General features: G+C 40.1%; 1 protein-coding gene across 1 annotated transcript in view; it reads left to right on the forward strand.

Moving 5' to 3' along the window:
- LOC102218221 (hyaluronidase-like) overlaps positions 1-22,447 on the forward strand; it is a 30,569-nt gene extending 8,122 nt beyond the window's left edge. The window contains exons 2-4 of the mRNA XM_023349302.1: positions 17,285-18,231; positions 21,445-21,534; positions 21,712-22,447. Coding sequence (XP_023205070.1) covers positions 17,296-18,231; positions 21,445-21,534; positions 21,712-22,203 — 1,518 coding nt within the window. The 5' untranslated portion in view covers positions 17,285-17,295 and the 3' untranslated portion in view covers positions 22,204-22,447. The remainder of the gene's footprint in view (positions 1-17,284; positions 18,232-21,444; positions 21,535-21,711) is intronic.
- Positions 22,448-27,918: the final 5,471 nt, after the last annotated feature.

Raw genomic sequence — 27,918 nt, forward strand, 5'->3', positions numbered from 1 at the left:
TGCTAGGACTATATTTTTGGTTCATCTACATCAGGGGTGTCCAACTCCAGTCCTGCAGGGCCACTGTCCTGCAACTGTTAGTTGTGCCTCTGCTGCACCACCTGAACAGAATAATTAGGTCTAAAAGCCAGACAAAGGCTCCAGGCTCTGGAGAACTGATCTACACAATAAGGAGATAATTAAGCCATTTCATTCCAGTGTTTTGGACCTGTGGCACATCTAAAAACTGCAGGACAGCGGCCCTCGAGGACTGGAGTTTGACACCTGTGATCTACAGTATACGATTATCAAATAATAATCATTCAACAAAAAAAAATAAAAATAAACAATTCCGGGTCACTTGCTCCTAGCCACAAACAATAATGCTTAACTTCTAAGTTTTAGGGGTTATTTGTACATAGTCATATGCCTTTGTAAAAGCATTTCTCATACACTTTGAAGTTCTTCAATGTAAAGTAAAAATGATACATAGATTTTAAACTGTTGTACACAAAAGACTCAGAAACTGTGGGATGTTTTTGTCTCCCACTCAATTAATACTTGGCCTGTCACATAACTGTGCTTTGATTTAAACCAGTGATTATCCCATCTATTACCTCCTGGGATTCATGGTAGTTGACAATGAAGATGTAATGTGCTTTGAAGAGTTCATCAAAAGCTGCCATGGATATTAGAGGAAGGGCTGTTCTGGTTCCACACCAGCCTTCCTTACTGGTATGCAAGATAAGATAAGATAGTATTTATTGTCATTGAACAGCATTCAACGAAATTTCTATTGCAGCTCCTGTGCAAAAAGTCAAATATATACAGTAAATAAAATAAACAAACACACAATAATAATAATAACAATATATACAACTAAAATTAACTTAAAGGCACTCAACCACACCAATGAAGTAGCAGCAGGTCCAATTATGGCAAAATGCAGATGATGTGACAGTGCAAAGTGCAGAACAATATGGCTGTGTGGGGGTGGGGGATATGTATGTGTGACTGCGAGGTTATGATATGTGTGGGAGGGGGGGGGGGGGCGGCAGGGAGTAATGGCTCTGACGGCTGTTTCTCAGTCTATTTGTTGTAGTCCGTATATTCCTGTACCGCTTGCCTGATGGCAGCGGCACAAACAGTCTGTGGCCCGGGTGGCTGGAATCCATGGCTATGGATCCAGCTCTCTTCTTGACCCGGCCTATGTAAATGGAGTCCAGGTCTGGGAGGGGGCATCCCACAATGCCTTGTGCTGTTCTCACCACCCGTGTCAGTTGTTTCCTCTCCAGTGCTGTGCAGCTACCATACCACACAGTCATGTTGAGGCAGAGGATGCTCTCGATCGTCGCCCTGTAAAAGTTCACGAGCAGCCGTGAGGAAAGTCCAGCCTGTCTCAGTTTCCTGAGGAAGAAGAGCCTTTGTTGTGCTTTCTTCACCAGGTGAGAGGTGTTTGTATTCCAGGAGAGGTCAGACGTGATGTGGAGGCCCAGGAACTTGATGTTGTCCACACGTTCCACCACTTCTCCATCTATGAGAAGGGGAGTGTGATCCGTCCTCCTGGACCTTCTGTAGTCCACAATGACCTCCTTGGTCTTCCCTGTGTTCAGCACCAAGTTGTTGGCTGAACACCACTGAGTGAGCTGCAGAATCTCCTCTCTGTAGTGGGTCTCGCTGTCAGAGCGACGGGCCGGTAATCGTTCAGGCTGGTGATGGACATCTTCTTCGGTACAGGGATGATGGTGGAAGACTTGAGGCACTCAGGAACCATGGCGAGCTGCAGGGACAGATTGAAAATGTCCAGAAACACTCCTGCCAGCTGGTCGGCGCAGGTTTTCAGCGTCTGGCCTGACACCTTGTCCGGTCCTGTAGCTTTGTGGGTGTTGATCCTCCTCAGGGTGGACGTCACCTGATGCTTCTGAAGGACGAGAGGCTTGTACTGCTCTTTCAGTTGGGGTAAATGTACGGCTTCTCTGCTGCCCGCCGTGTCAAAGCGGGCAAAGAAACTGTTTAAGGTGTCAGGCAGGGTGGGGTCGCGGCTGGTCAGCTGAGTGCTGTGTTTGTAGTCCGTCATGGTTCTGATGCCTCTCCACATGCTTCGGGGGTTGTTGTTGATGAAGTGTTCCTCAATCTGCTGTTTGTACTGGAGCTTGGCCTGCTTAATACCTTTTTTCAATTCCGACCGGGCCCTGCTATAAGCCAGCCTGTCTCCAGACCTGTAGGCAGCAACCCGGGCTTTCAGCAGGGTCCATATTGTGCTGTCCAGCCATGGTTTCTGGTTTGGAAACACTTTTATGGTCTTAACAGGGAGGACAGCGTCGGTGCAGAACTGAACATAGGACAGAACGGACGATGAGTATTCCTCCAAGTCTGCGCCGTCCCTGAACACACTCCAGTCTGTATGCTCAAAGCAGTCCTGAAGTGCAGAGGAGGCCTCCTCAGTCCAGACCTGAACTATTCTGGTGGTCGGCTTAGTTCTGCAGGCCAGAGGCTTGTAGACAGGAATCAGCTCCACTGAGATGTGGTCAGACATGCCCAGATGTGGAGCTGCTACAGCCTTGTAGGCTCCGGGGGTATTGCAGTACCTGATCCAAAATGTTATTGTCTCTGGTGGGAAAGTTTATGGACTTGTGGAATTTGGGAAACACAGCCTTCAGTTCCACGTGATTGAAGTCCCCCGCCACAATCACTGCCGCCTCCGGGTTGGAGTTCATCTGCACGCAGTACAGCTCCTCTAATGCTAACTTAGCATTAGCCCTCGGTGATATGTAGACGGCCACGATCACAATGGACGAGAGTTCTCTCACCAACTTGAAGGGTCTGCATTTCACCGCCAGATATTCCAAGTCAGGAGAGCAGAATGTGCCGACAGAGTGTGTGGCTGTACACCAGGCATTGTGTACATACAATGCCAAACCTCCGCCTCTGCCCTTACCCGAAGCTGCAGTCCGATCCGCCCGGAACAGAGCGCGCCCCGTTATCTCCACCGCTGCGACCGGGATGTTGTCATCCAGCCAGGTCTCTGTGACAACAGTCACACAGCTGTCCATCCGGCGAGAGATAATCCGGAGTCGCACCTCGTCGATTTTGTTGACGAGGGACCTGGCATTGGCGAGGAAGAGGCTGGGGAGGGCCGGTCTGTGAGGGCTAGCTTGTAGCCTAGCACGCACGCCGGCTCTCATACCCCTCTTTTGTTTGCGCTGCCTCCTCCGTCGCCTTGGCAGCAGGGGGGGGATGATCATAGTCTCAGGTGTTCGTAGCAGCTCTGGAGGAATAAAGTCCAGCTTGGTGGGTGTGTGAAGTCCAAACTGTGCTCCTATGTCCCACAGTTCTGATCTGATATAAGTTGTCAAGGCTTCCAGTAGTGTGTTGAGCGAAGACATCAATAAAAAGAGGCTAACAAAAACGAAAACACGGGAGCTCCGAGCCGCAGCGTCTATACGCGCCGCCATCTTGTAACGCAAAAAGGAAGGAAGGAAGGCTTACTTCCACCTTCCATGATGGAAATGGGCACAGACCCACCTACTCACCCAGACAACACGTACCACAGGTAGAGTAAGGATCTAAATACCTGGAGGACTATGAATGTGCAGTGTAGAGCAGTGAGTTAACCATTGACTACTGTTAACCTACAGAGCTACCGTTGGGCTGTCACAGACCTAGAAAGAGGCTAAGGCATCGCCAAAGTCTGATAAGTGGAAAAAAGCAATGAAAGATGAAATGATTTCATTTACAGAGAATAACACCTTCTCACTTGTACTATTACCAGAGGGTAGGCAGACAGTGGGGGGAAGGTGGGTATGATACATATAAAGCTAGGTATGTAGCAAAGGGATGCAGCCAGGTAGAAGGACTTGACTATTCAGAGACGGTCTCTGCAACTGCAAACCTAACGTCACTACATGTGTTGATGCAACTCACTGCACAGCATGACCGTACACTAAACCAGATGGAAGTTAAAACCGCATACTTACATGCATCCATTGACCATGAGATATACATGGATCAACCCAAAGGCTTCCAGGTTAAACCAAAGAATGGTTTGCAACTTATGTGTAAGTTGAACAAATCTATCTATGGGCTCAAACAATCTGGGAGGAACTGGAATATGATGCTCCATGAGTTCCTGATAATGAATGAGTTTGTACAGAGCCAGGTTGATCATTGTATCTACACAAATCTTTCTGACAAAGGAAAGGTGATTTTGTTCGTGTGGGTTGATGATATAGTTGTGGCTGCAAGCAATGAAATGTGTCTAAAAGAGGTCAAAGAAAAACTAAAAAGTAAGTTTAAAGTGAAAGATCTCATCTCATACATTTTATTGGGCTCGATTTCACACAAACAAAAGGTTCTATCAAAATGAACCAGTCCAAATACGTATATGAGTGTTAGTTTTCCAAAAGTGTTGGTGTTATTCAACTCAGACAGAATTGCTCCCACAATTCTAAGGTATTTGTGATTTGACGCATTTGACTCAAGACTCTTCAGTGAAGAGGGTGGACAGCAATATCATGGAGTCCTTCCTGGAGCTTACATAGTGAGGTAACGTAAGTCCCATGATAAGGATAGAATGTTTTTTTTTCATATTATAATTGATGCATTAAAATTCCATTTGCCCAAGAGTTTCTATTAATATATTAGTTCACTTAAACAACTGCCTATTTTTTGTTAGTTGTTAAAGCTAGCCGAACAGGTGTAGAATAAGGTGTTGATTGGTTTACTGAACATTAAAACTGTTAGAAAAATCTGACGGCCATATGACTACCTGAGTTTGTTGGTTCTTCTGCAGTGGATCTCTTTTTATTTCAATAGGAAATAAAAAGCTATTTCCAAGCTACAGATGATGACTCCTTGTCATCATCTGTAGCTTGTGAATACATCTTTGCAGAAGTATTAACTTACTTATTAGGTACATAGGAAACAGGAGACATCATTCTTAGTTGAACTGGTAGCCACACTGCCCTGCTCTGGTCACACACACAGAGAACAAGGAGGCTCAGCCTTTATTGTTTTTATAAGCGCGTAACCTTCCGCTTCACAAAGTAGTGCCAACCAAACTACAATAATGACAAGCGTCGTACTCAACATCCTCAACATCATGGTGCCACATATTCTAGCCATAACACTATTTTCCAAACATATAAGAACAAAATTTTTCAATCTTGGCTCTTGTGGCCGATTTTGTAAACACATCTGCGACTATGTTTTCTGTCAGACAATAAACCAAAACAATTTTACCCTGTAAAACATTGGACCTTATGAAGTGGTATTTAATCTCCACATGCTTGCTCCTTTAGCGATTCACAGGGTTCTTTGCAAGTGTATTGTCCCTTGGTTATCTTCAAACACCTTTACTGTTTGCTCAAAACTGTGGTCCATATTCTGCAGTAGTTGGGATAGATAGAGCACTTCTTGGATGGTAGCTGCTAATGCTACATACTCAGTCTCACATGTTGACAATGAAACTGTTTGCTGTTTCTTTGTTTTCCATGAAACTACAGCCGCACATTGACTTAAGCTAAAACAATACCCTGTAGCGCTTTTCCTGCCAAGAACATCGTTGGCCCAGTCGGCGTCAGAGTATCCTAGCAGCTCTAGTTTAGTGTCACACTTGTTATAACACAACTCATAGTTTTTAGTCACTTGTAAGTATTTATACACAAGCTTTAAAGCCGTCATATTTTCCTGTCTGGGATCAGACATATGTTGTGACAGTCTGCTCACAATCCAGCTGATATCAGGCCTAGTTCAGGTCATGATGTAGATGAGGCTGCCCAGCATCTCTCTGCATTTTCTTTGATCAGTTTGTTTTCCTTCTGGAACCAGATCACATTTGATTTCACTAGGAGTGGCTCTGAGTTTACACTCAAACCTTTCCAGTATCTTCTCAACATACAGTATTTTTTCTATGTTAGTACCTCTGAGATCTAGAATTGTAAGATTGAGATATCAAGGCAAATAGAACTCAGTAGCTGCTGGTACGGGCCCTTCAAACATTCAGGGGCCCCTAGAAATGGTTTAATTGTAACACAAACCATAAATGTAAACCTGTAGCATTCATTCATTGAGAGTGACAATGTTATTACATTTTATTTAATGCATTCAGCAGAAAAAAAAATGTATTGTACATTTAAGATTTAATATATAAGGAAGTTTACTTTGTAAAAGTTTAAAGAATCATCTGGATATTTTTGATTGTTGTGTTACCATGGCTACAATATGGTGTAATCTTTGTGTAAGAGCTGAGTTTGTTCACATATACATTACAGCAAATAACAACCAATAACTCAGTCACATAATGGGCTCCCTGTCATGGATTTCACTAAATCTGTATTTAAACACTGTTAGTGATGCTGAGGTTCTTGGTAGAAGGGGTTCAGGGAGTCTAAATCATGATCCTGTCTAAAGCACCATATTACCTTGGGCCAGCCCTGCATGAACAGCAAGCCGCTGCTCTGCTCTGCCCGTCTCTCTGCTGGAATCTACCTGGAATCCCCCGATAGCCCTTATGCCAGTCCACCCTGCTTTTGGGACATCTTGATTTATGTAATCGTGGCATGTTTGTTTGTTCCCGTGGTCTAAATGGTAAAGTATTTTCACTGATGTTTATGTGATGTTTTGTGAACTCCAAATGCTATGAGCTGAATCTTTCTTTAGCTTTAGCAGTTAAGGTTCTGCAGTAACTTCTATTCCAAATGTCAGGGAGAGTATTGAGTAGCTCCATGATTTGGTTTATCCTCTGGTCCAATTTCCAGGTGTGTGGAGATGCCATATTCATATGCTCAGATAAATATGCACAAGTATAAGAAACATGGGAATGTCCAACCATCATAACCCTCAAGAAGGAGACAGGTTCTGTGTCCTAGAGAAGAACAGGTTGTGGTCCAAAATGTACAAATTGACTGCAGAACAAAAGCCAAAGATCTTGTGAAGATGCTGCTGAAGGTGAGTTGACATCCACAGTGAACATGAATTGAAAGGCCGCTCAGAGATGAGGAAGTCTTTATGCCAAAAATAAAAGCAAAATCCTTGAAAACTTGGGTGAAGTGACATGGCCTATGTTCTGATGAAACCAAATGGTAGTGTTGTGGGGGTGTTTTGCTACAGGAGTGGCTTGTGTACTTCATTACGCAAATACCAACACAAGTTGTAATACTAAAGAAATATCTCAGATATTAAAGCTTGGACACAGGTTTTCCAAATGGACAATCATCCAAATTAGCTTACCACCAAATTAATCACAAAGTTGCTTATAGTAAAGTTAATGGTCTTAATGACAACCACAGAGCTCTGATCTCTGTCCTGTGGAAACTTTGTGGTCAGTGTTGAAAAAGGCACCCAGTTCCACCAGTTCTGTCAGAAGAACTCCAGAACTCCTCATGTTTCTCACAGCAGAAACATGAGGAAACCTAAAACATGGAGGAAATGAATGGAAACTTTAAAGGGGCAGTATTATGTTTTCCAGCCATTGTGCCATTTTATAGCACAATTAAGTAACTATGTTAACTTCAGTTATTAAAAGAATGCTGTATGCCAAATATGACTTAAAAGAAACTTTACTGAGGAAGTCATCACAATAAAGCTTCTTCATGATGCCATTAACAACCATTCTTAGTTCATATGATGAGCTTAGTAGATGAGCTTCATCATGCGTTTACTGAAAGCTGCTGCCACTAGTCTAGAGGAGCTGAGCAGGGAAGTTGCAGAGGAGAGGTGCTCTGTGACACAGAAGCAGTCTCCATCCTATTTTCATAAAGCCAATTTACACAAAGAGGAGTTTTGTGGAAATTGGTGGTGCTTTGTGGGAGAAAGAGGTTAGGCAAATTGTTGTCATGGGAGATTCAAGGATTCCTCATGTTTTGGAGGAATCTTTGAGATAGGTTTTTATGAGGGAGTAACATAACATGATATAAATCTAAAAAAAAATTATATTATGTAATACCTCCCTTTAACTAGTTTTTAGATCAACTTCTCATGAACTTGATCCAAAAAAGCAATAACTGTACCCAGGATTTCCGTTTGTTTCACCTCAGTTCTTCAAAACACCGTCTCACCCTAACTGGTTAAAGTCTAGTTCGGTTCTACCCCAATTTGGATATCTCCATGACGATCTGTTTTCTCACTGTTGTGTTCATGAAAATAGGCAAGAACATGAGAACTTGAGTGAGCAGGAGATCGTCGACTCCCCGATGATGTTAACAGCAACACTCAGCAGTGGAGAACCCTGAGGTTGAGGTTAGACTCAAATAAATGCAGATATTTTATTGTGTCTTAGAGAAATTCATTGCTGGCCCAAGCAATTATCTGATCAGCTGATCAGTTTGCTCTATGTGAAAACCATCAATATAGTGGGATTTTATTTGAATATTTTTTAAACATGTGGAATCCAGTGCAGTGACTGACATGTTTGAAGTTTGCAAGGTTCGGCCTTTGCTCATAGAGTGATGTAATTCAGTGGGCCAATCAACAAATGCAGTCTGCTGTCAATTGAATGGCTAGGTACATGTCAAGGTGCAGCTTGCTCTACCCCTGAAGTGAGTACGTAAACCTCCATTAGCAGATCCATGAGGGATCTGCTAATGGATCTATTTGTGTTCAGGATCCATGGAGAAGGGATCCTTCTCCAGTGTTCAGTAAGAGAAATTGTGCCTATTTAAAACTTTTGAAAAAAATTCACATAAAGAGCCACTCTCAGTGATAATTAATCACTTGTGCTGCTGTATTCATTTCAACCTGACTACAATGCACTTGCTTAACTTCATAACGGAAAACCTTTATTCACAGATGTAGGTAGATCCATCTGAATGTCTTCAAGTGTGGAGAGGTTTCCTGTTTGAGTGAGCAATACTGACTTCAAATGTTGTGCCAGAAGGTTGTCAGACTGCAGATTAATGGTTCAAGGTGGACATTCTCTTCCCTTTCACGTTTAAATCTCAATGTCTACTAAATTTATCCTAGACTTCTATGGACTACATGTATATGTTTAGATTAATTTCCATGTAAGAAATTCTCACTGGAAAGATGTACTTTCTCATTTTCTGTTCCTGTTTAATATAACAAATGAGGACTGTAATGAGGAGGGGCCAGTGCAACAATAGCAGGGCATGTGTGCCCTGAAAACACACAAAGGTTCAGAGGAGCAGGGGACACTGGCTGAAATGCGCTTTAGCCGCTCATCAATGAACATTTTGCAGCCTTAAAACACCAGAACAATGATGCTAACTCATTAAAGGGCAGAGAAACAATCCTCAACACAGCCAGAAGAGGGGGACAGGTATGTCATCTTTAAAATAGAAGATAAAAAGCTATTATTTGCTACAAGATAATAAAACAAATTGCTACTGATATCTATAAGTGTTGGTGCCTAAGATATGTCTTTAGAACTTTTAAAGTGGTAGTATAATGTAAAATCAACTCTTTTGAGCTTTACATCATGTTATAATGTTATTCTGTCATCAACCTGAAGTGTGACTCTTCATGCATGCTTTAGGAATTCTTGACTCTCCCAAGGCAACCATCTGGGTTTATGAAACACTTGGGGAACAGTTTCCAAACTGAGCTTCCACATTACAAAGCACCTCCCCTACTCAACTCCTTCAAACTAATAGCAGCAGCAATCATCAAACTCCTGTTTTGCTAATCGAACCTTGGGATGTCCCAAGGTTCAACCCTGAAGTTGAACCTACAGCCTGCAGTGGGTTTAGCCCTGCAGTGAAGCTAGTTGTTAGATGGATATTTTACAGATATGCGTTCTGGGATTCAGCTGAGACAGTGATGGCTTTCCATGCTGTCTATCACAGAGATGGCAGATTCTGTGTGCTTTCTCCAGAATGTGTTTGGTCACTTAGGGACTATCAACAAATTCTAGTCGGTCAAAACAGAAAAAAACATTAATTCATTTTTCAGAATTATGTACAGTCTTGGGACAAAAATGGTGAATTGAAAGCGATTTTTGAATCTTTACCTGTACTCTAATTATTCTATCCTTTAACCCTTTTGTTCCAGTCAGCCTTTCATTTACAAACTTAATGGATTTTACCTCCATTATGCTGCGAGCATTTGATTAGCTCACAGCATCAAATGTTCAAGCTTCATTGGGGAGTCCATCACATCTTCTACAGGAACCAATATTTGTTTTGTCTCCCAGAGTTTACAAAGAAAAATACATCATGTGTTTCTGCAGCCCTGGTTTGGGACTTCTTGCAGTTTGTTCTTGATGCATCTGTGGCATGTTGGTGCAGGTTCACCTTTTAAGGTGAGTGGTAGATGGCACCAGTGTAATCTTTAAAGCTAAGTGCGTATCCTCCTCACTTATACACATACCATTTCATCTGAGCTTTGTGGCGATGGCATGTTGTGGAATGTCTCATTCAGAGTCATGTCTTCTCCAAACACTGCATTCGTCATTGCATCCAGGTTAGTGTTGTACTCTCCCTTTGTCTGGCTTTCAGACTGTTTTTTTATAATCATGCCTGTCTTGGGTTCAGGACTGTGGTTGGGTTGTGTGTCCCTCATGCTCTCTGGGAGTGTGTGCGGTCGGACAGGTGCCTTAGGCTTGGGGTTTTCGTCAGGGTAGGTGATTTCATTGTCCAGCTTGTTTTGGGCTCTATCCCATGCCTGGCACTAAATTTTGCCTTTAGCTCCTGGATTGTTGTGGGACTTGGCTGTGAAACCTCCAAGGCTCTCCGCCTCCTCCTGCAACCTCTGGGTGTGCAGACCTGACCTATAGGTACGGTGTGCACATCCTGAAGGAGCCGTTGTTTTGTCCTAGTCCTGCTGCTTCATGCTGTTTTCAGTTTGGTTGTCATCTACAGAAATTTTTTCTTTTCAGTTACCTCACAATATTTTTGTGTTCCCTCACAAAACATTTAGCATTTTGCAATCAGCAAATATTTCTGATTGTAACAAATGTAAGTCTATTTTGTCACAATGTCACAAATGTCAATTTCAAATATACATATACACAAAGAGTCTCAGTGAAAATGTCTTCATATATTCTGAACTCTTTGGAGCAAAACAAACTGATTGAAAATCCATTTATTCATTGCATGTTTGTGTCTGTTTGTGTAAGGTTGACACAAAAAGACAAAATCAAGTCAGTCAGTTATTTCCCTGTGAAAATAACTCCAAAATAGTCCATATGGTTTGGATGTAGTTTTTCTTTTTTTTCTTCTTACAAATCATACTGTTTATATCTTAGAAATGATGAAAAAAGATGGAAAGCCCATGTTTGACCTGTTCTGCTTTTGCATTTTGCACATCGGTGCATTTCCTATCTTAAAGAAAAAGATATGAAACTTCAGATATTTCACAAACCAGTTATTAACATACATGGAAGAACCCTATGAAAACTTTATATTATAGCAGAAAGTATGCCTTTCTTATGGTAGACACCATAAGAAAGGCTTTCAGTATTCAATTATGCCGCATGAACTGATCCGTACATTATTGCGAGAGAATGCAAAAACTATTGCAAGGAAATGCAAAAGAAACAAGAAATCCTCCAAGTCCCCTAGAGGCTCTGTAGTCACTTACCCAATTAATAATTGAATTTTGTGAGGTAAGGCTCAACCCCTTAGTGAGCCCTTTTTGTAATTTTGCTGTATGTTCATTTGACGTTTTTTTTTCCTTTGCAGATTTAGTTTGTGATTTGCTTCCATGTTTTGCTGATTATTCATTTGCTTTGCATGTTTGCTTTGCTTATTTGGTTAGGAATACTCTTTCTTTTTTTGCATTAATATTATTTTTTGTATAAAGATTTACTGTTAAATATGTGTTGTGCATAAGGTGCAGCTTTGGGTCAGAAAATGTGCAATATATTACAAAAACGATTTGATTTATTTATCTTATACTTGAAATAAAATACAATGGAAAAAAAAGACAAATAAAAAAAATATTGAGAGTAGTCATTAATTAGTACAATATGAGAGCAGTTATTCCCTAACCTAACATATTGAAACCCCTGGCAGATCTGAGATTAAGATGATCTTTCAATTTGACCAACATGTTCCTTTTGAAATGAATTAAATGAATTTTGACTAAAGTCTGTCTTTAGCTATAAATAAAATTATCAATTGATTTTTTTAAATATTTCATTTCACTCTGTTTAGCAATGAGAGATGTTTGTCTTATTTCCTGTTAAAAAATCCCATCTTGTCTCAAAATGGGAAATTTGCCAAGAATATGAAGAATTTTGTGATTATGTAACTACTTATAGAATGTCTCAAAATTGACTTTATTCAGCTAATAATTGTCTTGACAACAGATCCTCCCTCCTGAGCAGTGGATCTCTGCAGCTCCTCCAGAGTCTCCATGCTCTCCTGTCAGTCCAGGTGGATGTCTATGTCAGTGTTGTATAGTAACGAAGTAAAAATACTTCACTACTTTACTTAAGTATATTTTGGAGTACTTCATACTTTCCTGGAGTATGAAAATTTTTGATGACTTTCACTTTTACTTCACTATATTTCCGAACTTAATTGCGTACTTTTACTCCGATACATTTTCAATGTGTGGTTTAGTTACTCGTTACAAAAAAGCGAGAGAGAGAAACAAAGTGTTTTGATCCCACCTACTGATTAGCAAGTAGCAAGTAGGCTACCGAACAAAGTCCGTATCCTACTTGCCTGGGCTTGTTCATCACCACCAATAGGATACACCTGTTTCGCTTCTCCCATTAAACACAAAGCAAGTCTCGCAATCAGCAGCAGCCACAAGGAGGAGGAGACGGAGACCACAACGACTGCAACTACGTCGGACACGGCTCCAGGGGAACCACCAGCTGGTGATAGGGTGACCAGACGTCCTCTTTTTCCCGGACATGTCCTACTTTTCAGACCTAAAAAGATGTCCGGGGGGAATTTAAAAATTGTCCGGGATTTTGGTCAATTGCCTCAAAACACATTACATAGCTTACAGTGCATTGTAGGGCACTGCGCACGGCGCTGCGTGTCACGTAATCCCTGAGCCGCGTCAGTGGGCAGCATGCATCCCCCCCGCCCCCCGCTCCAAAGTTTTCTGGGGTTTTTTTTTCTTTAGCATAATGACCAGTTGTGTGCACCACCTATTGACTGATTCACTGATTTGTGAAGTAGAGTAATCGTAACAGCTCTTTTTCTTCATGTTGGCCGCATTATCTGTACTATTTATTTTTCTCATTTTCAGCACTGACCTTACTTGAAGGGAAAACTTAAGACTTACAAAAACTTTGTATTTTCTGTCCTGGAGGGTATACTAAGAAGCTGGTTCAGTTGTAAAGCAGGTTAAGTTAACCTTGTGCTATAGGTAAAGCACCTAATTTTCTTAACTAAATGATGCCTGCAGGTATATCTATTAGCAGGTTTAATTTTGCCTGCACTTGGTTGGGTACATTATTTTAAGTGTATTTGACAAGTTTACCAAAATATAAAAAATGTCATTCAACCTGCATTTGCTTTGTTTTACTTTTTACTTGTACTTTTCATTACATTACTTGAGTACATCCATTTTTACAGTACTTTCCATACTTAAGTACAAGAAGTTTCAGATACTTTAAGACTTTTACTCAAGTAACATTTCAGTCAGTGACTTCGACTTTTACCAAAGTCATATTTTGGAGAGGTACTTGTACTTTTACTTGACTCTGAGATTTCAGTACTTTATACAACACTGGTCTATGTCCTGGTCCATCATGTCTCCATGTCCAGATGACGGATTGATCAGAACTCTTGGATGTTGTAGCAGAACCTAACCTACAGTCCAAAAACTGTGTTAATGAGGCAGTGGCTGATGGCTTGTTGCCCTGGCATGTGATCATTGTCATCAGTATTCATGGTTTGATGAATGGACCATCTCAGCCTTTGACTGTATGAGATGGTACCTGCTGGGATTAAAGTTTAAAACATTTGAGATGTTCTTTCAGTACCTTAATTGCAGTTTTTGCTATTTTTACAGGCTTCTTAGGTATTTTACATGGTCAAAGAGCTTCATTGTTAAACTCAAGTTAAGTGTTATTTGAACCTATTAACTGAGAAAGGTTATGGAATCTTGAGATTAGCATTATGAAGCAGTAGCTTATCGCTTGTAGGAAAATATCACTACGTCAAAAAAGGTTTTCTCAGAATGACAATTTACATCAGAACCATCTGGTTCCAATCAGCCAACCTTGACTGCTTTAAACTGTTCAGTTGTGTTTATGTAAGACAAATCATCGAAATGAGTCTTTCATGCTGGTACGAACTGAGACTTTGCGTTTGGGGGGTCTGTCTTGTGGTCTGGAGTCATAATTTTTCCAGAGGCTCCTTTTTTTCCTGCGGTTTTGTGGAACGCCAGAGTGGCTTCACCACATTCTGCTTGTTTTGGTTGAGCTTCACCATGAAAACCGATGAGAAACTCGCAGCCTGTGGAGCCTGCTGTCAGAACCCAAGACAAACTGAAGAAAAGGTCATAGCAAAAAAAGATTTCAAGGAAACATCTAATCGATTTATGACAAACTGTGAATGTTTTCCTTCAGCCATCTTCCTTCCTAGCTTGTGTACTGATCCAGATTCTTACTGTGATCCCTGAGAGCTTTTCCTATTAAAATGATTAGATGACCTCAGCTTTGTGCTAATACTTACATTGAGAACCCTCAGCTCAAAGGCGGTTTCTTCCTCCTCTGCTCTGGTAACTGTGCTGGAAACGCTGGGAGATTTTCCATTTCATTCTTGGAGGAAACCTCTTTGTCTGTGTTTCTTAAGAGCCAAGTCACTATGTTTCTTCTCCAACTTTGGAAAGGATGAAATGTGAATTACTTGCATATGGGGAGCACCAGAGGAAATTAGATGAGGTTTGTGGTGGGGCTCCTTCATAAGACCAGAGCAAAGCAGGGATGACAGACAAGATATGGAGTCAGAATTGCAAACAGACTAAACCAATGCTTGTTAAGAAATTGATTCCATTCATGGGAATACATAAAAAAAATATTTTGTAGCAGTTGTTATTCCATGCAAAACAATTTAATGCCTGACTGCGTATTAACAGCTTTGCAAGTTTTTTGAGTTAGATGATTAAGTTTTAATATTATCCATTTTCATAATTTTCTAATTGTCTTAGATTATTAATGGGGTTTATCGTCTGTAAACCATAATCACAGTTACTATGTGTGTAATGAGTGAAAATAAGTTTCACTTTCTGAAATGAATGACAAGCAATATTAAGCTTTTCAAACATTTTAAAAGAGGGGGCGTGCCATGGTGGCGTAGCGGTTAGCGTGACCCGTATTTGGAGGCCTTCAGTCCTCGACGCGGCCGTCGCAGGTTTGACTCCTGGACCCGACAACATTTGCCGCATGTCTTCCCCCCTCTCCTTCCCCGTTTCCTGTCAGCCCACTGTCATATAAGGGACACTAGAGACCACAAAAGACCCCCTGGAGGGGTAAAAAAACAAAAAAACATTTTAAAAGACAGGCTGTTCTAATTTAAAAAAAACAAACAAATATTATACAGGCTCTCCTTTCTATTATACACATCAAATAAAGGTTTTATAAATCTAAAAATGGTTTTGTGTTGAATTATCCACTTTACATGTGACCATCCATCTACAAAGAAACCCAACGTCATTGGCTGGTATCCAGGAACTGATTTTTTTAGTTATGATCCATATCTCATGACATGTGTGAGAGTTGGAACCAGTTTATCATGCATCAGTTCCTCTGTCCAGCTCCTGTTCAATCCAAGCATCAACTTGTGAACAAGAGACCAAGATGCTTTTAACTGACTCAATAACCCAGTGAATTATTACTAATTCTTTTATGAGTTTTTAGACTTGTGTAAAGATGTAGTTTAGTGAATGGCAAATTCTTCTAGAATAAACATGAATGTGTACTTTTCAATAAGAATGTGCAAGTTAAAAACAAAACATTTGTAACATAGTAGTGTAGACATGACTTGGGGATAAGGCCAGAAGGATAAAAAAAACTGGATTTGGTGTGACAAAGTGTTCCGTAAACTGAACAGTGAATTGTCCTGTGAGGAGTTTGCTACTTCATGAAAACACAAAACAAACCAAAAAACGATCAAAACAAAAGTTACAGTCTTCAGAGATCCAAATATAGATTATGAACAGGAAAGATGTTTTTCTGCCTAAAAAAAAATCAATCCTCCAGCTGCAGCTGATCCAGAATGCTGCTGCTGGTTATGTGCTCTATCTTTCTAAAACCAGGAAGTCAGAGCACACCACCCCAGTTCTACAGTCCCTCCACTGTAGCTCAGAGAATAAACTTTAAAATACTGCTAGTTTATAAATCACTGAACGGCTTAGCACCACAATACTTTAAAGATCTGCTGTTGTTGTATCAACCTTCCAGACCTCTCAGGTTCTGGTTCTGCTCTGCATCCCCAGAACCAGAACCAAACATGGAGAAGCAACATTCAGCTTCTATGCACCACAAATCTGGAGCAAACTCCCAGAAAACTGTAAAACAGCTGAAACACTGACTTCCTTTAAATCTCGACTGAAAATCCACCTTGTTAGAGTAATTATGAAATTAATGATGGTACTTGACTTAATGTAATGTTTTGATTATTGATTCTATGTTGCATGACTTCGTGTTTTTGTGATTTGAAAAGCCTTGTTGGTGAAATCTGCTATACAAATAAAATGTGATTTGATTTTCAAATTTCTGTTAGAAGTCCATAGTAGGGGGCGTGCTGTGGTGGCGCAGGGGTTAGTGCGCCCCACATCTGGAGGTCTTGGTCCTCGACGCGGTTCGACTCCCGGTCCCGGCGACCTTTGCCGCATGTCATCCCCCCTCTCCTGTCTGCCTACTGTCGCAAAAAATACGAGCCACTAGCTCCGCAATAACTCTTCGGAGAAAAAAAAAGTCCATAGTAGACTTCAGATTTCTTTGTTAAAATAAATCCATTAATTTTTTAAACAAATCTCTACTGTGAGTGTCCATGCTATATCTGTGAGAAGCTTGCCACTTTCTGACCTTTTGGAGTTCCATCTATTTTATGACAGTTTGATTTCATTTAATGTGCCTTTGTGTTTTCATTGCGTTTACTACTTTTTTAAAACTATTTTTACTATGAAGCACTTTGTGACTGCTGTATGAGAAAGATGCTAGATAAATAAAATGTACTCACTATTTTTTCCAAAGCAGTCTTACTCTTTGAGAACAAAGTAGGTTTGTGTTTGTGGAATCTGGAGCTCTCACTTCAGTGGCCATTGCTCATGATGTTCAAAGGCCTGGCTGATTATCCTTGTTCATTGATGCTCAAATGATCTCTTTCTGAACATCTAATTTCTTTTTTCTCCCTATCTCACTAATTGCTTCATGAAGAACCATCGGCCATGGTGCAAATAGGACTCCACCTCCTGCCACTGGTCCTTTGGCTTGGCACAGAGGAAAAGCTCCAAGTTCAAGGTCACAGAACAAAACCAGCTCAAACACCTTTGATCCCTCATCTGCCTTTTGTTATAATCTGGAACGCCCCTACCGAGTCATGTCGCCTTCGATTTAAGGTGGATCTAGACCTCAGCATTTTTGACATTGTAGCAAACCTTAATGAGACATTAAGTGGACCGAATGTCACAATATTCTACCATGGTCATCTGGGATACTACCCATACTACTCCAGCTCAGGTGTTGCTATCAATGGTGGCCTGCCACAGAACCAGAGCATTTCCAAACATCTGAACAAGGCCCGAGTAGACATTGACAAGCTAATACCACACAAGGATTTTCGAGGCCTCGGTGTCATTGACTGGGAGAACTGGAGGCCTCAGTGGGTACGAAATTGGGGTTCCAAAGACATCTACCGTAAAAAGTCCAAGGAACAGATCCACAAGCTCCACCCACACTGGCCAGAAAGCAAAGTGGAAAAAGAAGCAAAGGATCGTTTTGAAAAGTCAGGGCAAGCTTTCATGAATCTCACTTTGGCGCTGGCTGAAGCTCGGAGACCAGACGGTCTGTGGGGGTTCTATCTTTTTCCAGACTGTTACAACTATGGCTACAAACAACACCCACAATGCTATACTGGTGAATGTCCCAATGTTGAACATGTACGCAATGACCATTTAATGTGGCTCTGGAAAAAAAGCACAGCCCTCTACCCATCCATCTACCTGGACTTTGAGCTGAAATCTTCCTCAAACACCATCAAGTTTGTTCACTATCGAGTGAAAGAAGCCATGAGGATTGCAACCATTGCACATACAGACTACACATTGCCAGTCTTTGTCTACTCCAGACCTTTTTATGCCTACACCTTTGTTGTGCTTTCTGAGGTATGTTTTCAGTATTTCAATATAAAATTTAATGAATTACACTGCATCACAATTTTAAAGTTTCTTTCTGCAATTTCAACAGATAAACTTAAACTACAAGCTGTTACAATAGGGGTTCAAGCCCACTTTAGCAAATTTGGACTTGCATTCATCTCCTGTGCCCTGCTGATTTGCCAAATATTATCTGAATCAACGGTTGAAGGAAAATGGTGTTTCTAGGCTTTGAACATTTTGTGAAAGCACGTTTTGAGACATTTATTTAAGTGTTATGCTCAATTACTTTCTACTGTTATGTAGAGTGACAAAATGTCCTCTTTCCCCCTGACATGTCCACTTTTGACGTTCTGTCCAGGATACAGGAGGTTTCTTTGATGAAGATTTTCAGGTATTCAGTGTTTTCCAGCGGACAGCTGGACTTAAATTGATTGGTGAGATGCATGGAGAATAAGAGCCCCTCTTTTATTTGATGTCCTCCTGGAACTACCCAGCAAAATCCTGATGAAGCGCAATGACGGGGTGGTGGGGTGCCGAGCAGAGACGGATGCATGTAGACAGAACAAAGTGGGCAGCGCTCAGTGTAGCTTTATGAGGGAGCAATAGTTTATCTATTTAATTGACTGAGAAGAACAAAGACATAAACTAAACACTGTAGACTGTGATATGTTCTTAGAGTGTCTTTGTGAGACTGCTGGTAGTGATTTTTACTGTTACACTGAATACAATTTCAGCTAAGTTTTTGTCCAGTTTGCCTAAAATGTGAACTATTATTTTTACAGGTTAATTTTCTAAGCTATAGAAGAATATTAGGGATATACTGATGTGGAAAATTTAGGCCAATATTATTAGCCGTTATTAATTCTGATGTTTGGCAGTATTAACTGATATCATGTATATTATACATATTTTTCTACACTTTTGTCATAATTTAAAAGTGACCATACTACCTACATTGCTTCTCTGTTTCAGCAACCCATAATCTTGTACTGCATCACTAAAGTTGACACACAACTGAACAAATACTGCATGACCAACTCCTTCCTGTGTCCCTCCAAAACACAAAGGACAAGATGAAAATAAACAAAGGTTTTTCAAATCAGCCTAGTTTTACTTATTGGACCAATACCAGCAGTGACATGTAGCCAGGTTCATAGCTGGTGAAGCACTGACTTAATCATAATCAGATTTACAAATATAGACCACCGGCATGTTATTGTTTACATAAGGAAATTCCACGCATGCGGACAAAGCTGGAGGGCAAAAAAACTATTCTTTTACATGTCATCCATAGCTGCGCTGCTGCCGTAGAATAACTCTGTTAACTCAATCAAACTTGGACATGTAGATATTATTCATTTCGTGCTCCACAGCAAAGGGAAAACCGTTAAAGTACAACTCAAAACCAAGTCTTTCTCGCTCTCTGTATCGCTACACACATACTTGTTGCCAGAACAACACCACTTCATGTTTCAGGATTTGACACTCAAATATTTGCCACATAAAGAACAGAACATTCCATCTGTTTCAGTAGTATATGTTTAGGCTTAATGTTTTTGATTATTATTAAGTGATTGCTGTGGTAGGTTATAGCTACTGCTGCTATTAGCTAACAGCTGCTTGCAGGTTATGTTTCTTTTCTGCATTTGTTACACATGCAAACTGTAGCCCACAAAATGTACATTTCATTAAAAAAACTAAACAAAAAATGTTATTGCCATTTTACCAGTACTCTTTAATAAAGCTAATTTATTTTTAGACTTGCTTTGGCTAGCTCCTATGCTGTGAGAGGACATAGTGACCACTTCTAACTCTGACACATTATCTTACTACCTCCAATGATGCATTATCTGTTGTTTTTCTGCCATTCATTTTTTGCCATCTGTTTCTCTTTATAGAAGCTATGTCTTATGCTTAGCTGTGACTGTGTCTGGGGGTGTTGGCTGAGCTATTGTTGCCTTTAACTTCATGTCCTTTCTGCAGATGGTACACCTATTGCTGTATTTCAGTTTACTGGGGAAAGTTGTGGCAAATGGCTTCTCACATTGAGCCTAATTCTGCTGCAGGTTTCTTCTTGTTAAAGATACAACTAACTGAAAGCTCACCTGTTTAGCTATGTTTCTATCTTAGATGAAACCACTATTGCTGCCATAAACTATTTTTTCAACATAGAAAGTACTCCTGGACCAGTGAATCTGTGTCGGTTGTAACTTCCCAAGTCCCCAGTAAGTTGTGGCAGATGGCTTCTCACATTGAGCCTGATTCTGCTGCGGGTTTTTTCCTGTTAAAGATGCAGTGTGTAACTTTTATGAAAAATGTTACAGAATGCAATATGTAAACAAAACATTTCTGATAGAAGTCACATACTGCCAACTTAATGTAATGTTAAAAGCAGGATCAGCCAGAACCCAAAACGCAGCCACAACAAGAGGATGATTCACCAAAGGTTTTATTACAAAAGTAATTGGTGTGGAAGGGTGTTGCCTCACTGGTGGAGTCAGGGGTGGGGGATCCACAGAGGTCAGGAGTCCAGCCAGGGGCAGGTAGGGTAAATGGACAGGGGGAGATCTGGGGGGCCTCAGGGGACAAGCAGACGACAGGGACAAAATCCACCAACCAGAGGCTGAGTCGTGAAACGGTCCAGGGTCATGCACGGGAGGGTCTCAGGCAATGAAAATCCAGAATCCAGAAGGCAGGAGGCAGGGTCAGAGACAGACAGGGTTCAGCAACAGGACTTGCAACAGCAGAAGGATTAGGCAAAACTCTGTGGTCAAAAACAGGCAGGATCAGAAACCAGAAAACTCTTTGGAACATGGGACAACAAGGCTTGAAAGCTGTGACAGTGGCAACAGACGATCTCGCACTGAGCTGGTGAGGAGCAGCTGTTTAAATAGGAACCAGCTCAGTGCAGGTGAGGGCAATGAGCAATCAGCACAGCCAAGGCAGAGCTGAAGGGCTGGAAACATGACATTTAAAGGGATTTTTTTCTTTCTACTGTTACAGGATGCATGCTCAATATGACGAGCTGCTGCAAAGTTCATCTCTTCATTTGCAGAAAACTCAGTGCAACCAACTTTACACTGTCCTTCCATGTTCATTCAGGAATAATTGCAGTAGAACCAGATATTAATGCAATTTGATGGAGTTTGTTAGATAATGAACCTTTTTGTCCATGTAAATATTAACTAAACTCAACTGAAAGTTTTCATTTTGTTAAAGAGTGACTTAGTTCATACTATCGGGGAGAGTGCTGCTTTGGGAGCATCAGGTGTTGTCCTCTGGGGATCATCAGAGTATGCTCGGTCAAAGGTAAATGTTAAAAGCAAAGCAGAGAAAACTAAGCAATTTAAAGTAGTCTTCTGTAATACTAATTTTTTTTGAAGTTATCACTATCCTCTAGTTCTTCATCTTTTGCTGATTATGCATGGAAGGAGATACTTTCTTATTTAAGAGCATTGACAATGTCTCCTTTTATTCTTCTTCTAGAGGAACTGCCTTACTGTAAAGAAGTACATTGATGGACCGTTAGGACATTATGTCATAAATGTCACCGCAGCAGCTAAATTATGCAGCAAAGCACTTTGCAAGAAGAATGGAAGATGTGTCCGAAAGAGCCTGGACTCACGTTACTATCTCCACCTCAACCCACGCTACTTTCACATCCACCATAACCCAGCCCCTGGCGGCCCTCGCTTTGAGGTAAGGGGTCACCTCAACAGCCATGACATTCTGGACATGAGGCACAAGTTCACCTGCCAGTGCTACCAGGGCTGGACTGGTGTTTACTGTGAGATCCCACAGACTCAGCCACCACCTCTATCCCCTCCTGTCCTAATTACACACCCTTGGGGCAAAAGCCTGGTGGCACATATTATGCTCCTCCTTTCTGTCCACTTCCCCTGTCTGTGTATTATCATGTTCTTGGGACTCTGTCTGGTCATAAAAGGTCTTATTCTGCAGACATCAAAGATATCATAACTCCATGGTATTTTCAGTGTTCAGTTAAACTAGTTAAGCTTGAGAGCAGCCCTCAGCAACCCTAAATACATTAACAGTCCAATGACAATAATTCCAGATTTGATTTTTGAATTGTATGTCTGTTCCTATCATTGTACTGCTGTTGATTACAAGGTTTCAATGCATTGATTGGTTTTTGAATATGGACAATTCTAAGGGCCCTGGATGGACAGCCCCCCCCCCACAAAATAGTGTTTTGTTTTTTTTTTGTTCATAGAAATAGAAAAAAATTGGGGCCCTGTCGATTACAAAATTAATCATGTTCTGTTTTAAAAAATTGTTTTTAGCAGTAAAAATTACATGTTACCCCTCCTAGACCAAAAAGCACACATCTAAATTTGTATTGAATCCTTCCCTGGATCTGCATGAAATGGTTTGTTCCTGATTGGTGATCTTAAAGGTGACGGTGTTCAGCAGCTCTAACCCTCAATACCAGCATAACCTTTTACCCCTGTCCAGTGAAAAAGGTGAGCAACACTGTGTCCAATGACAAGCTAGTTAGCATCATTCCAGGGAATCTATAGGGATTTCTCAGTGTCTTTGCTCTTTTTACAATTACACAACAAAAACAATGTATATATTACTGACAGAAATTCAAACAATCTTTTTAAAATGACAATAAAAAACAGCTTTCTGTCTGGACTGGAAGCAGTCCAAACAGTTTTACGTTAGCATTTAAATTACAAATATATGTTGCCACATCCCTCTTGACTTGTCCTGTCCTAAGAGAAATTAAAGCTGCAGGATGTAACTTTTATAAAAATATATTTTTTTGAATATTTTTTAAAACTGTCATTAAATTGTGAAAGTATGGCATGAGAGATAATCTGTGAAAAATGTATTTCTTCTGCCTTCTGCCACTGCTATCTAGAAACAACCAATCAGAGTCAGGAGGCGGGTTTAAGCGCTGTCAATCACAATCTTATGTGGCTGCTCATCTTCTGTCTCTCTCTCTCTGTGCTATGCTGCACCTAACATAGCCTGTTGTGAATGCTCTGCCTAGTTAGCATAGCTACCAATGATGGCAGATAAACGGTTTTCCTGTAACTATAAGTTTTTTCTCTGCCATTAACACTGCAGTGTGTGAGGTTGATTGACAGCACTAAGACTCTCCTCCTACTTCTGATTGGTTGTTTTGGTTGGAACATTGCATTACTTTAGCTAGCAAAAGTAGTTCAGGGAGGAAGTGGAGGAGATTGATTGTTTTCACAGATTATCTGTCTCATAACAAACTGTCAAGACATGGTGACAGCTTTAACAAATATGGAGAAACATATTTTTTATTAAAGTTATATACTGCAGCCTGAATGAAATGCAACGACATAGCATTTTTTGAGAAGTCTGGATTGCTTTATGTATATTTTGCATGTTGCCTATGACTGTTGCTCGTGAGGAGAGACATTTCAGTAATCTAAAACTAATTTTAAAAAATGTAAGCAGCCTATTTGCATACAGCATGCAAACTGCTGCGTGTAAAGTCCACTAGCGGTAAATATTGTGCTAGTATCAAAGAAAGCAAGGCAGTTGCAAACCTTTAAAATTTGGGTCAAATAGACTCAAGAAATTGTAACAGTAGGTGGGGCCCAATTTATTTTTTGTCATGGGGCCCAAGATTGCTGGCGGCGCCCCTGACACCAGATAACAAAGTGTAAATTGTATGTCAGTTGTACCTTGTTGGGAGCCTGTTTGTTGAGTGGATGTCCTCTTCTCACTGATGAGAATATATGGTGTATTAGAGAATGCTGCTGTCTTGCTTTCACACTCCACAGCCAGACAGCATTCATGCAGACAGCCATAGGTGGTCAGCCCAAACTCTGATGTTAGACAGTCAATAGAATGTGACTCTCCTATGTCACAGTGTGTGAAATCGTAATGAGGCAACTGTTTGTGATTTGCCAATAGATTGTAAACCAATCCCTCATTTGGGAAAGGGAGTAACTTTGTGCCACTTTATATATGTTGTGAAACCCTGTGAATAAATGAGAAATTGTGCCTTTACACACAATTGTGTGATTTCATCTTTCATGAAAGTCACTAACTGTGTGGCAGCTAATTTAAGATTAGCTCTGGATTTGAGACCAAAGTTTGGAATCAGTGAATCAGCTTGAGGCTGAGATCAGGACTAGACTGGATTTCAATATTGCATTATGGAATATTTACTGAAAACTACAACCCTGTTACTCAACATGTTAATTTTCAAAATTTGGTAAAAAAAAAAAACTTCACAGAATCTAACTTCTCTTTTACTGAGCAAATCAGTAAGTAGTGCATGTCTTACTGTTTTGTTATTGTAACATGTAAGTTAAGCAACATGTATGAAATAATAATGCTGTAGAAAGAAGTCAAACTGTTTACCTACATACCATGTGATCTGACTTGGACAGTAGGATGCTTTTTAAACAAACAGGAGAAACTCAGATGCTTTTTTAACTAAATTGATGAATTAGTTAACTTTTTGTTTTGGTACTAATGTTAAATCTAAAACACAGCCACTTAGTTGAGGCCTAATCTCTGGAGCAGGATTTGTGGTTTATGAAGCTAACTTCAGGTTGAGTTTAGAATATTTAGTATTACATCGCTGCTTCATGTCATACTTGGATCTGTCACTAATATAAGTTACATTGTAACATATAGTTTGATGCTATGATAGTGTCGCTTCTGAACCAGTCAGAGCCCTTAACAAATGAAAATAATGAAAAGAATGGCAGTGCATGAACACAAGTCTTCTTGGTTCTTTTTTTCCTCCTCAGTCACATGGTGAGGTCAGTTTACTCGAAGACCCTTGTGATCTCAGCAGAACTGATTCTTATGTTCCTAAAACTGAGGCTAATGAGTAAAACTTGTTCTAAAAGTTGAACATTAGAATCTAACTTTGTGTGTTTCAGTTAGAGGGCATCTTCCTTAAAAGATCTCCTAATGACAAAATGATGGATTGATGATTCAATAACATGATTTGTGATATAAGATGACAAACATCCTGCATTTCTATAGTGCTTCATCTAGTCTAGAGGACACCAAAGCAATTTACACTACAGTCAGTCAGATAGTGACTTACATATTAGAAAATGTAGTTTTCTGGTATTCACAGGTCATGCTGCTTTCTCACTCCACGACCAAATGGTTGATAACAAATGGTCAAATGGCGACCCTAATGGCAAAAAACGTACTCACTAGCATACACTCAGCTCTACAGAGCTCTGCTAATGAGCTGATATTGGAGCCAGGTGTGCTGAAGCAGAGACATTTGAAGGTTACAAGATTCTGTCCCTCAAGGAATGCAATTTGAACCAAGACAAAAGAGAAATCCTACAACCACTAAATTCGGATGCTACTCCAGTTTTCTTTACATTTCTGGATTAAGAAAGATATGCTGAGTGTCTTCTTCAAAGGTTTACATGTCTTTTCCTTCAATAGTTCTTGATGCAGCACCCCACAGGTGAAGAGGAGAACAGGTTTCTCAAAGGGTTTGCTTTGTTTGACTCAGTTCAGTCAGAACATACGGAGCCCCCAAGGGGACATAAGGAAAAAAAAAATTATTTTGCATTAACTCGCAAAACTTTTGCGTTCCCTTTTAATATGTTTTGCGTTCCCTTGCAATATGCTTAATGCAATATTTGCTGGTCCATTGTGTACGCAATCACAGATATCAATTTAAAATTTCAAATATATACACATTTAAAGAGCCTCGGTGAAATTATGTTTACTATTAACTCTTTGGTGCAAAAAACCGATTGAAAATCGATTTATTCACTGCATGTTTACGTCTGTTTGTGTAAAGTTGAGTTGGAACTGAACATGAAAACGTCCCTTTAAACCATTCAGATTACAAACACAATAGAGACACAATCAAAACTGTAAGATAACTTTATTACCCCATGATAATAACTCAGAAATACTTTGGATGTATTTTTTACTTCTTTCCTACATGTGGAAAGTTTTTGTTTATATCATAGGTTTGTGGTGCATTTCTAACCTATAGAAAAAGATATAAAACTTAAGATATTTTACTAGATATTAACATACATAGAAAAATCTTAGGAAAACCTTATACAGCACAGGTGTCAAACTCCAGTCCTCAAGGGCCGCTGTCCTGCAGTTTTTAAAACACTGGAATGAAATGGCTTAATGACCTCCTCCTTGTGTAGATCAGTTCTCCAGAGCCTTAATGACCTAATTATTCTGTTCAGGTGGTGCAGCAGAGGCTCATCTAAAGGTTGCAGGGCAGTGGCCCTGCAGGACTGGAGTTTGACACCCCTGTTATACAGGGTTTCCCCTAGACACCCTGCCAGGCTAAGTGTTGCTTGATTTTATCTTTAGAAAAATTATCAATTGGGGGGGAAAAAGAAACAAGAAATAGCTTATTTATTGATTTTTTTTATTTATTTATCTTAAAGCCGGATTGCAAGCATCTAGTTCACTTGTGAAACAGATTTATTTCTAAAAGATTTATAGGTTTATATTTTATGCATTTAAAGTTGGGAGCACTGCTTTATCTCTGAAGTTTCCCTCAGCCTGGATCCCGCGCCTCTCCTTCCACTCAAACTGGACACTGGCTGAATGAATGAATGAATATTTACATCAACTTCCTGTGATGAATTATTATGCTTCTTTGGAGAACTCTATATTATCAAAGTAAGAGTCTAAACCCACCGCGTTAGCTCTGGTTGTGCAGCTCTAGGTGAACAGTATGAATAACTTGTAGTGCAGGGGTGTCCAAACTTTTTGCAAAGAGGGCCAGATTTGATAAAGTCAAGATGCCCGGGGGCCAATAGTTTGTTCGGACATTTTTTAACTACAAAAGTTTCATGCAAATATACACTGTTATAAAACAATTTTCATTGTCACAATTATCTTTATTTTTCAAATGACAAAATAACCAAATATAAGCCACTCAGGCAGATGAGAACAACTCTAAAAACAGAAATTCTGCTTTTCTTTCATATCTGGAGAGTCAGATAACATTGAACAAACTGTATGAAATACCTTAAATTTACATGAGTTTAAAAATATCTTTGCCTCAACAGAACATTTTAAACAGGAGTTATAAGTAATGCAAAGTTGTCTGTTATTATTAAATTTTAAAACAAGTGAATTTTGCTCTTGTCATTTACAATATCTTTCAGAAAGTAATAGTTTGTATCACATCTACAGGTTCATAACCAAATCTTACTCAAGAGTTTAATAAAAATAAGTGCCATAAATCCAGGTGCATAAATGTTCTTTTGGCTTTTCACTGCTGATAGTGACAGACGTTACCGTTCAAAACACTCAGTTTTATGTCCTCAACTCTCAGTGCCACACTGTTACTGCCAGGCAAACATTTTTCTCAAATTCTTGCTTCTTCTCAGGGCAAAATGTTCTCCACCATTTTCATAACACAATTTTGATAAATGTATCTTCAGTAAAAGGTTTGCCATGTTTAGCTATTAACATTAACATCGTAGCTTGCTTTGGTGGTATTTTCTTTTGACTCACAGGCCGGCGTGAAGAATCGCTGTTGTGATGCCAGTGCAGCTTGGAGCTGCTTCACTTTTTCAGCATGGTCACTTCCTGTTAGCTTGTTGTATGTGTTAGCATGTTTAGTCTGGTAGTGTCTCTTTACGTCAAAATCCTTAAACAAGGCAACCGTCTCATTACAAATTAGACAAGCACAATTGCCTTGATTTTCAGAAAAGA

Source organism: Xiphophorus maculatus, chromosome 2 (genome assembly GCF_002775205.1).
Source record: "Xiphophorus maculatus strain JP 163 A chromosome 2, X_maculatus-5.0-male, whole genome shotgun sequence".
Lineage (NCBI taxonomy): Eukaryota > Metazoa > Chordata > Actinopteri > Cyprinodontiformes > Poeciliidae > Xiphophorus > Xiphophorus maculatus.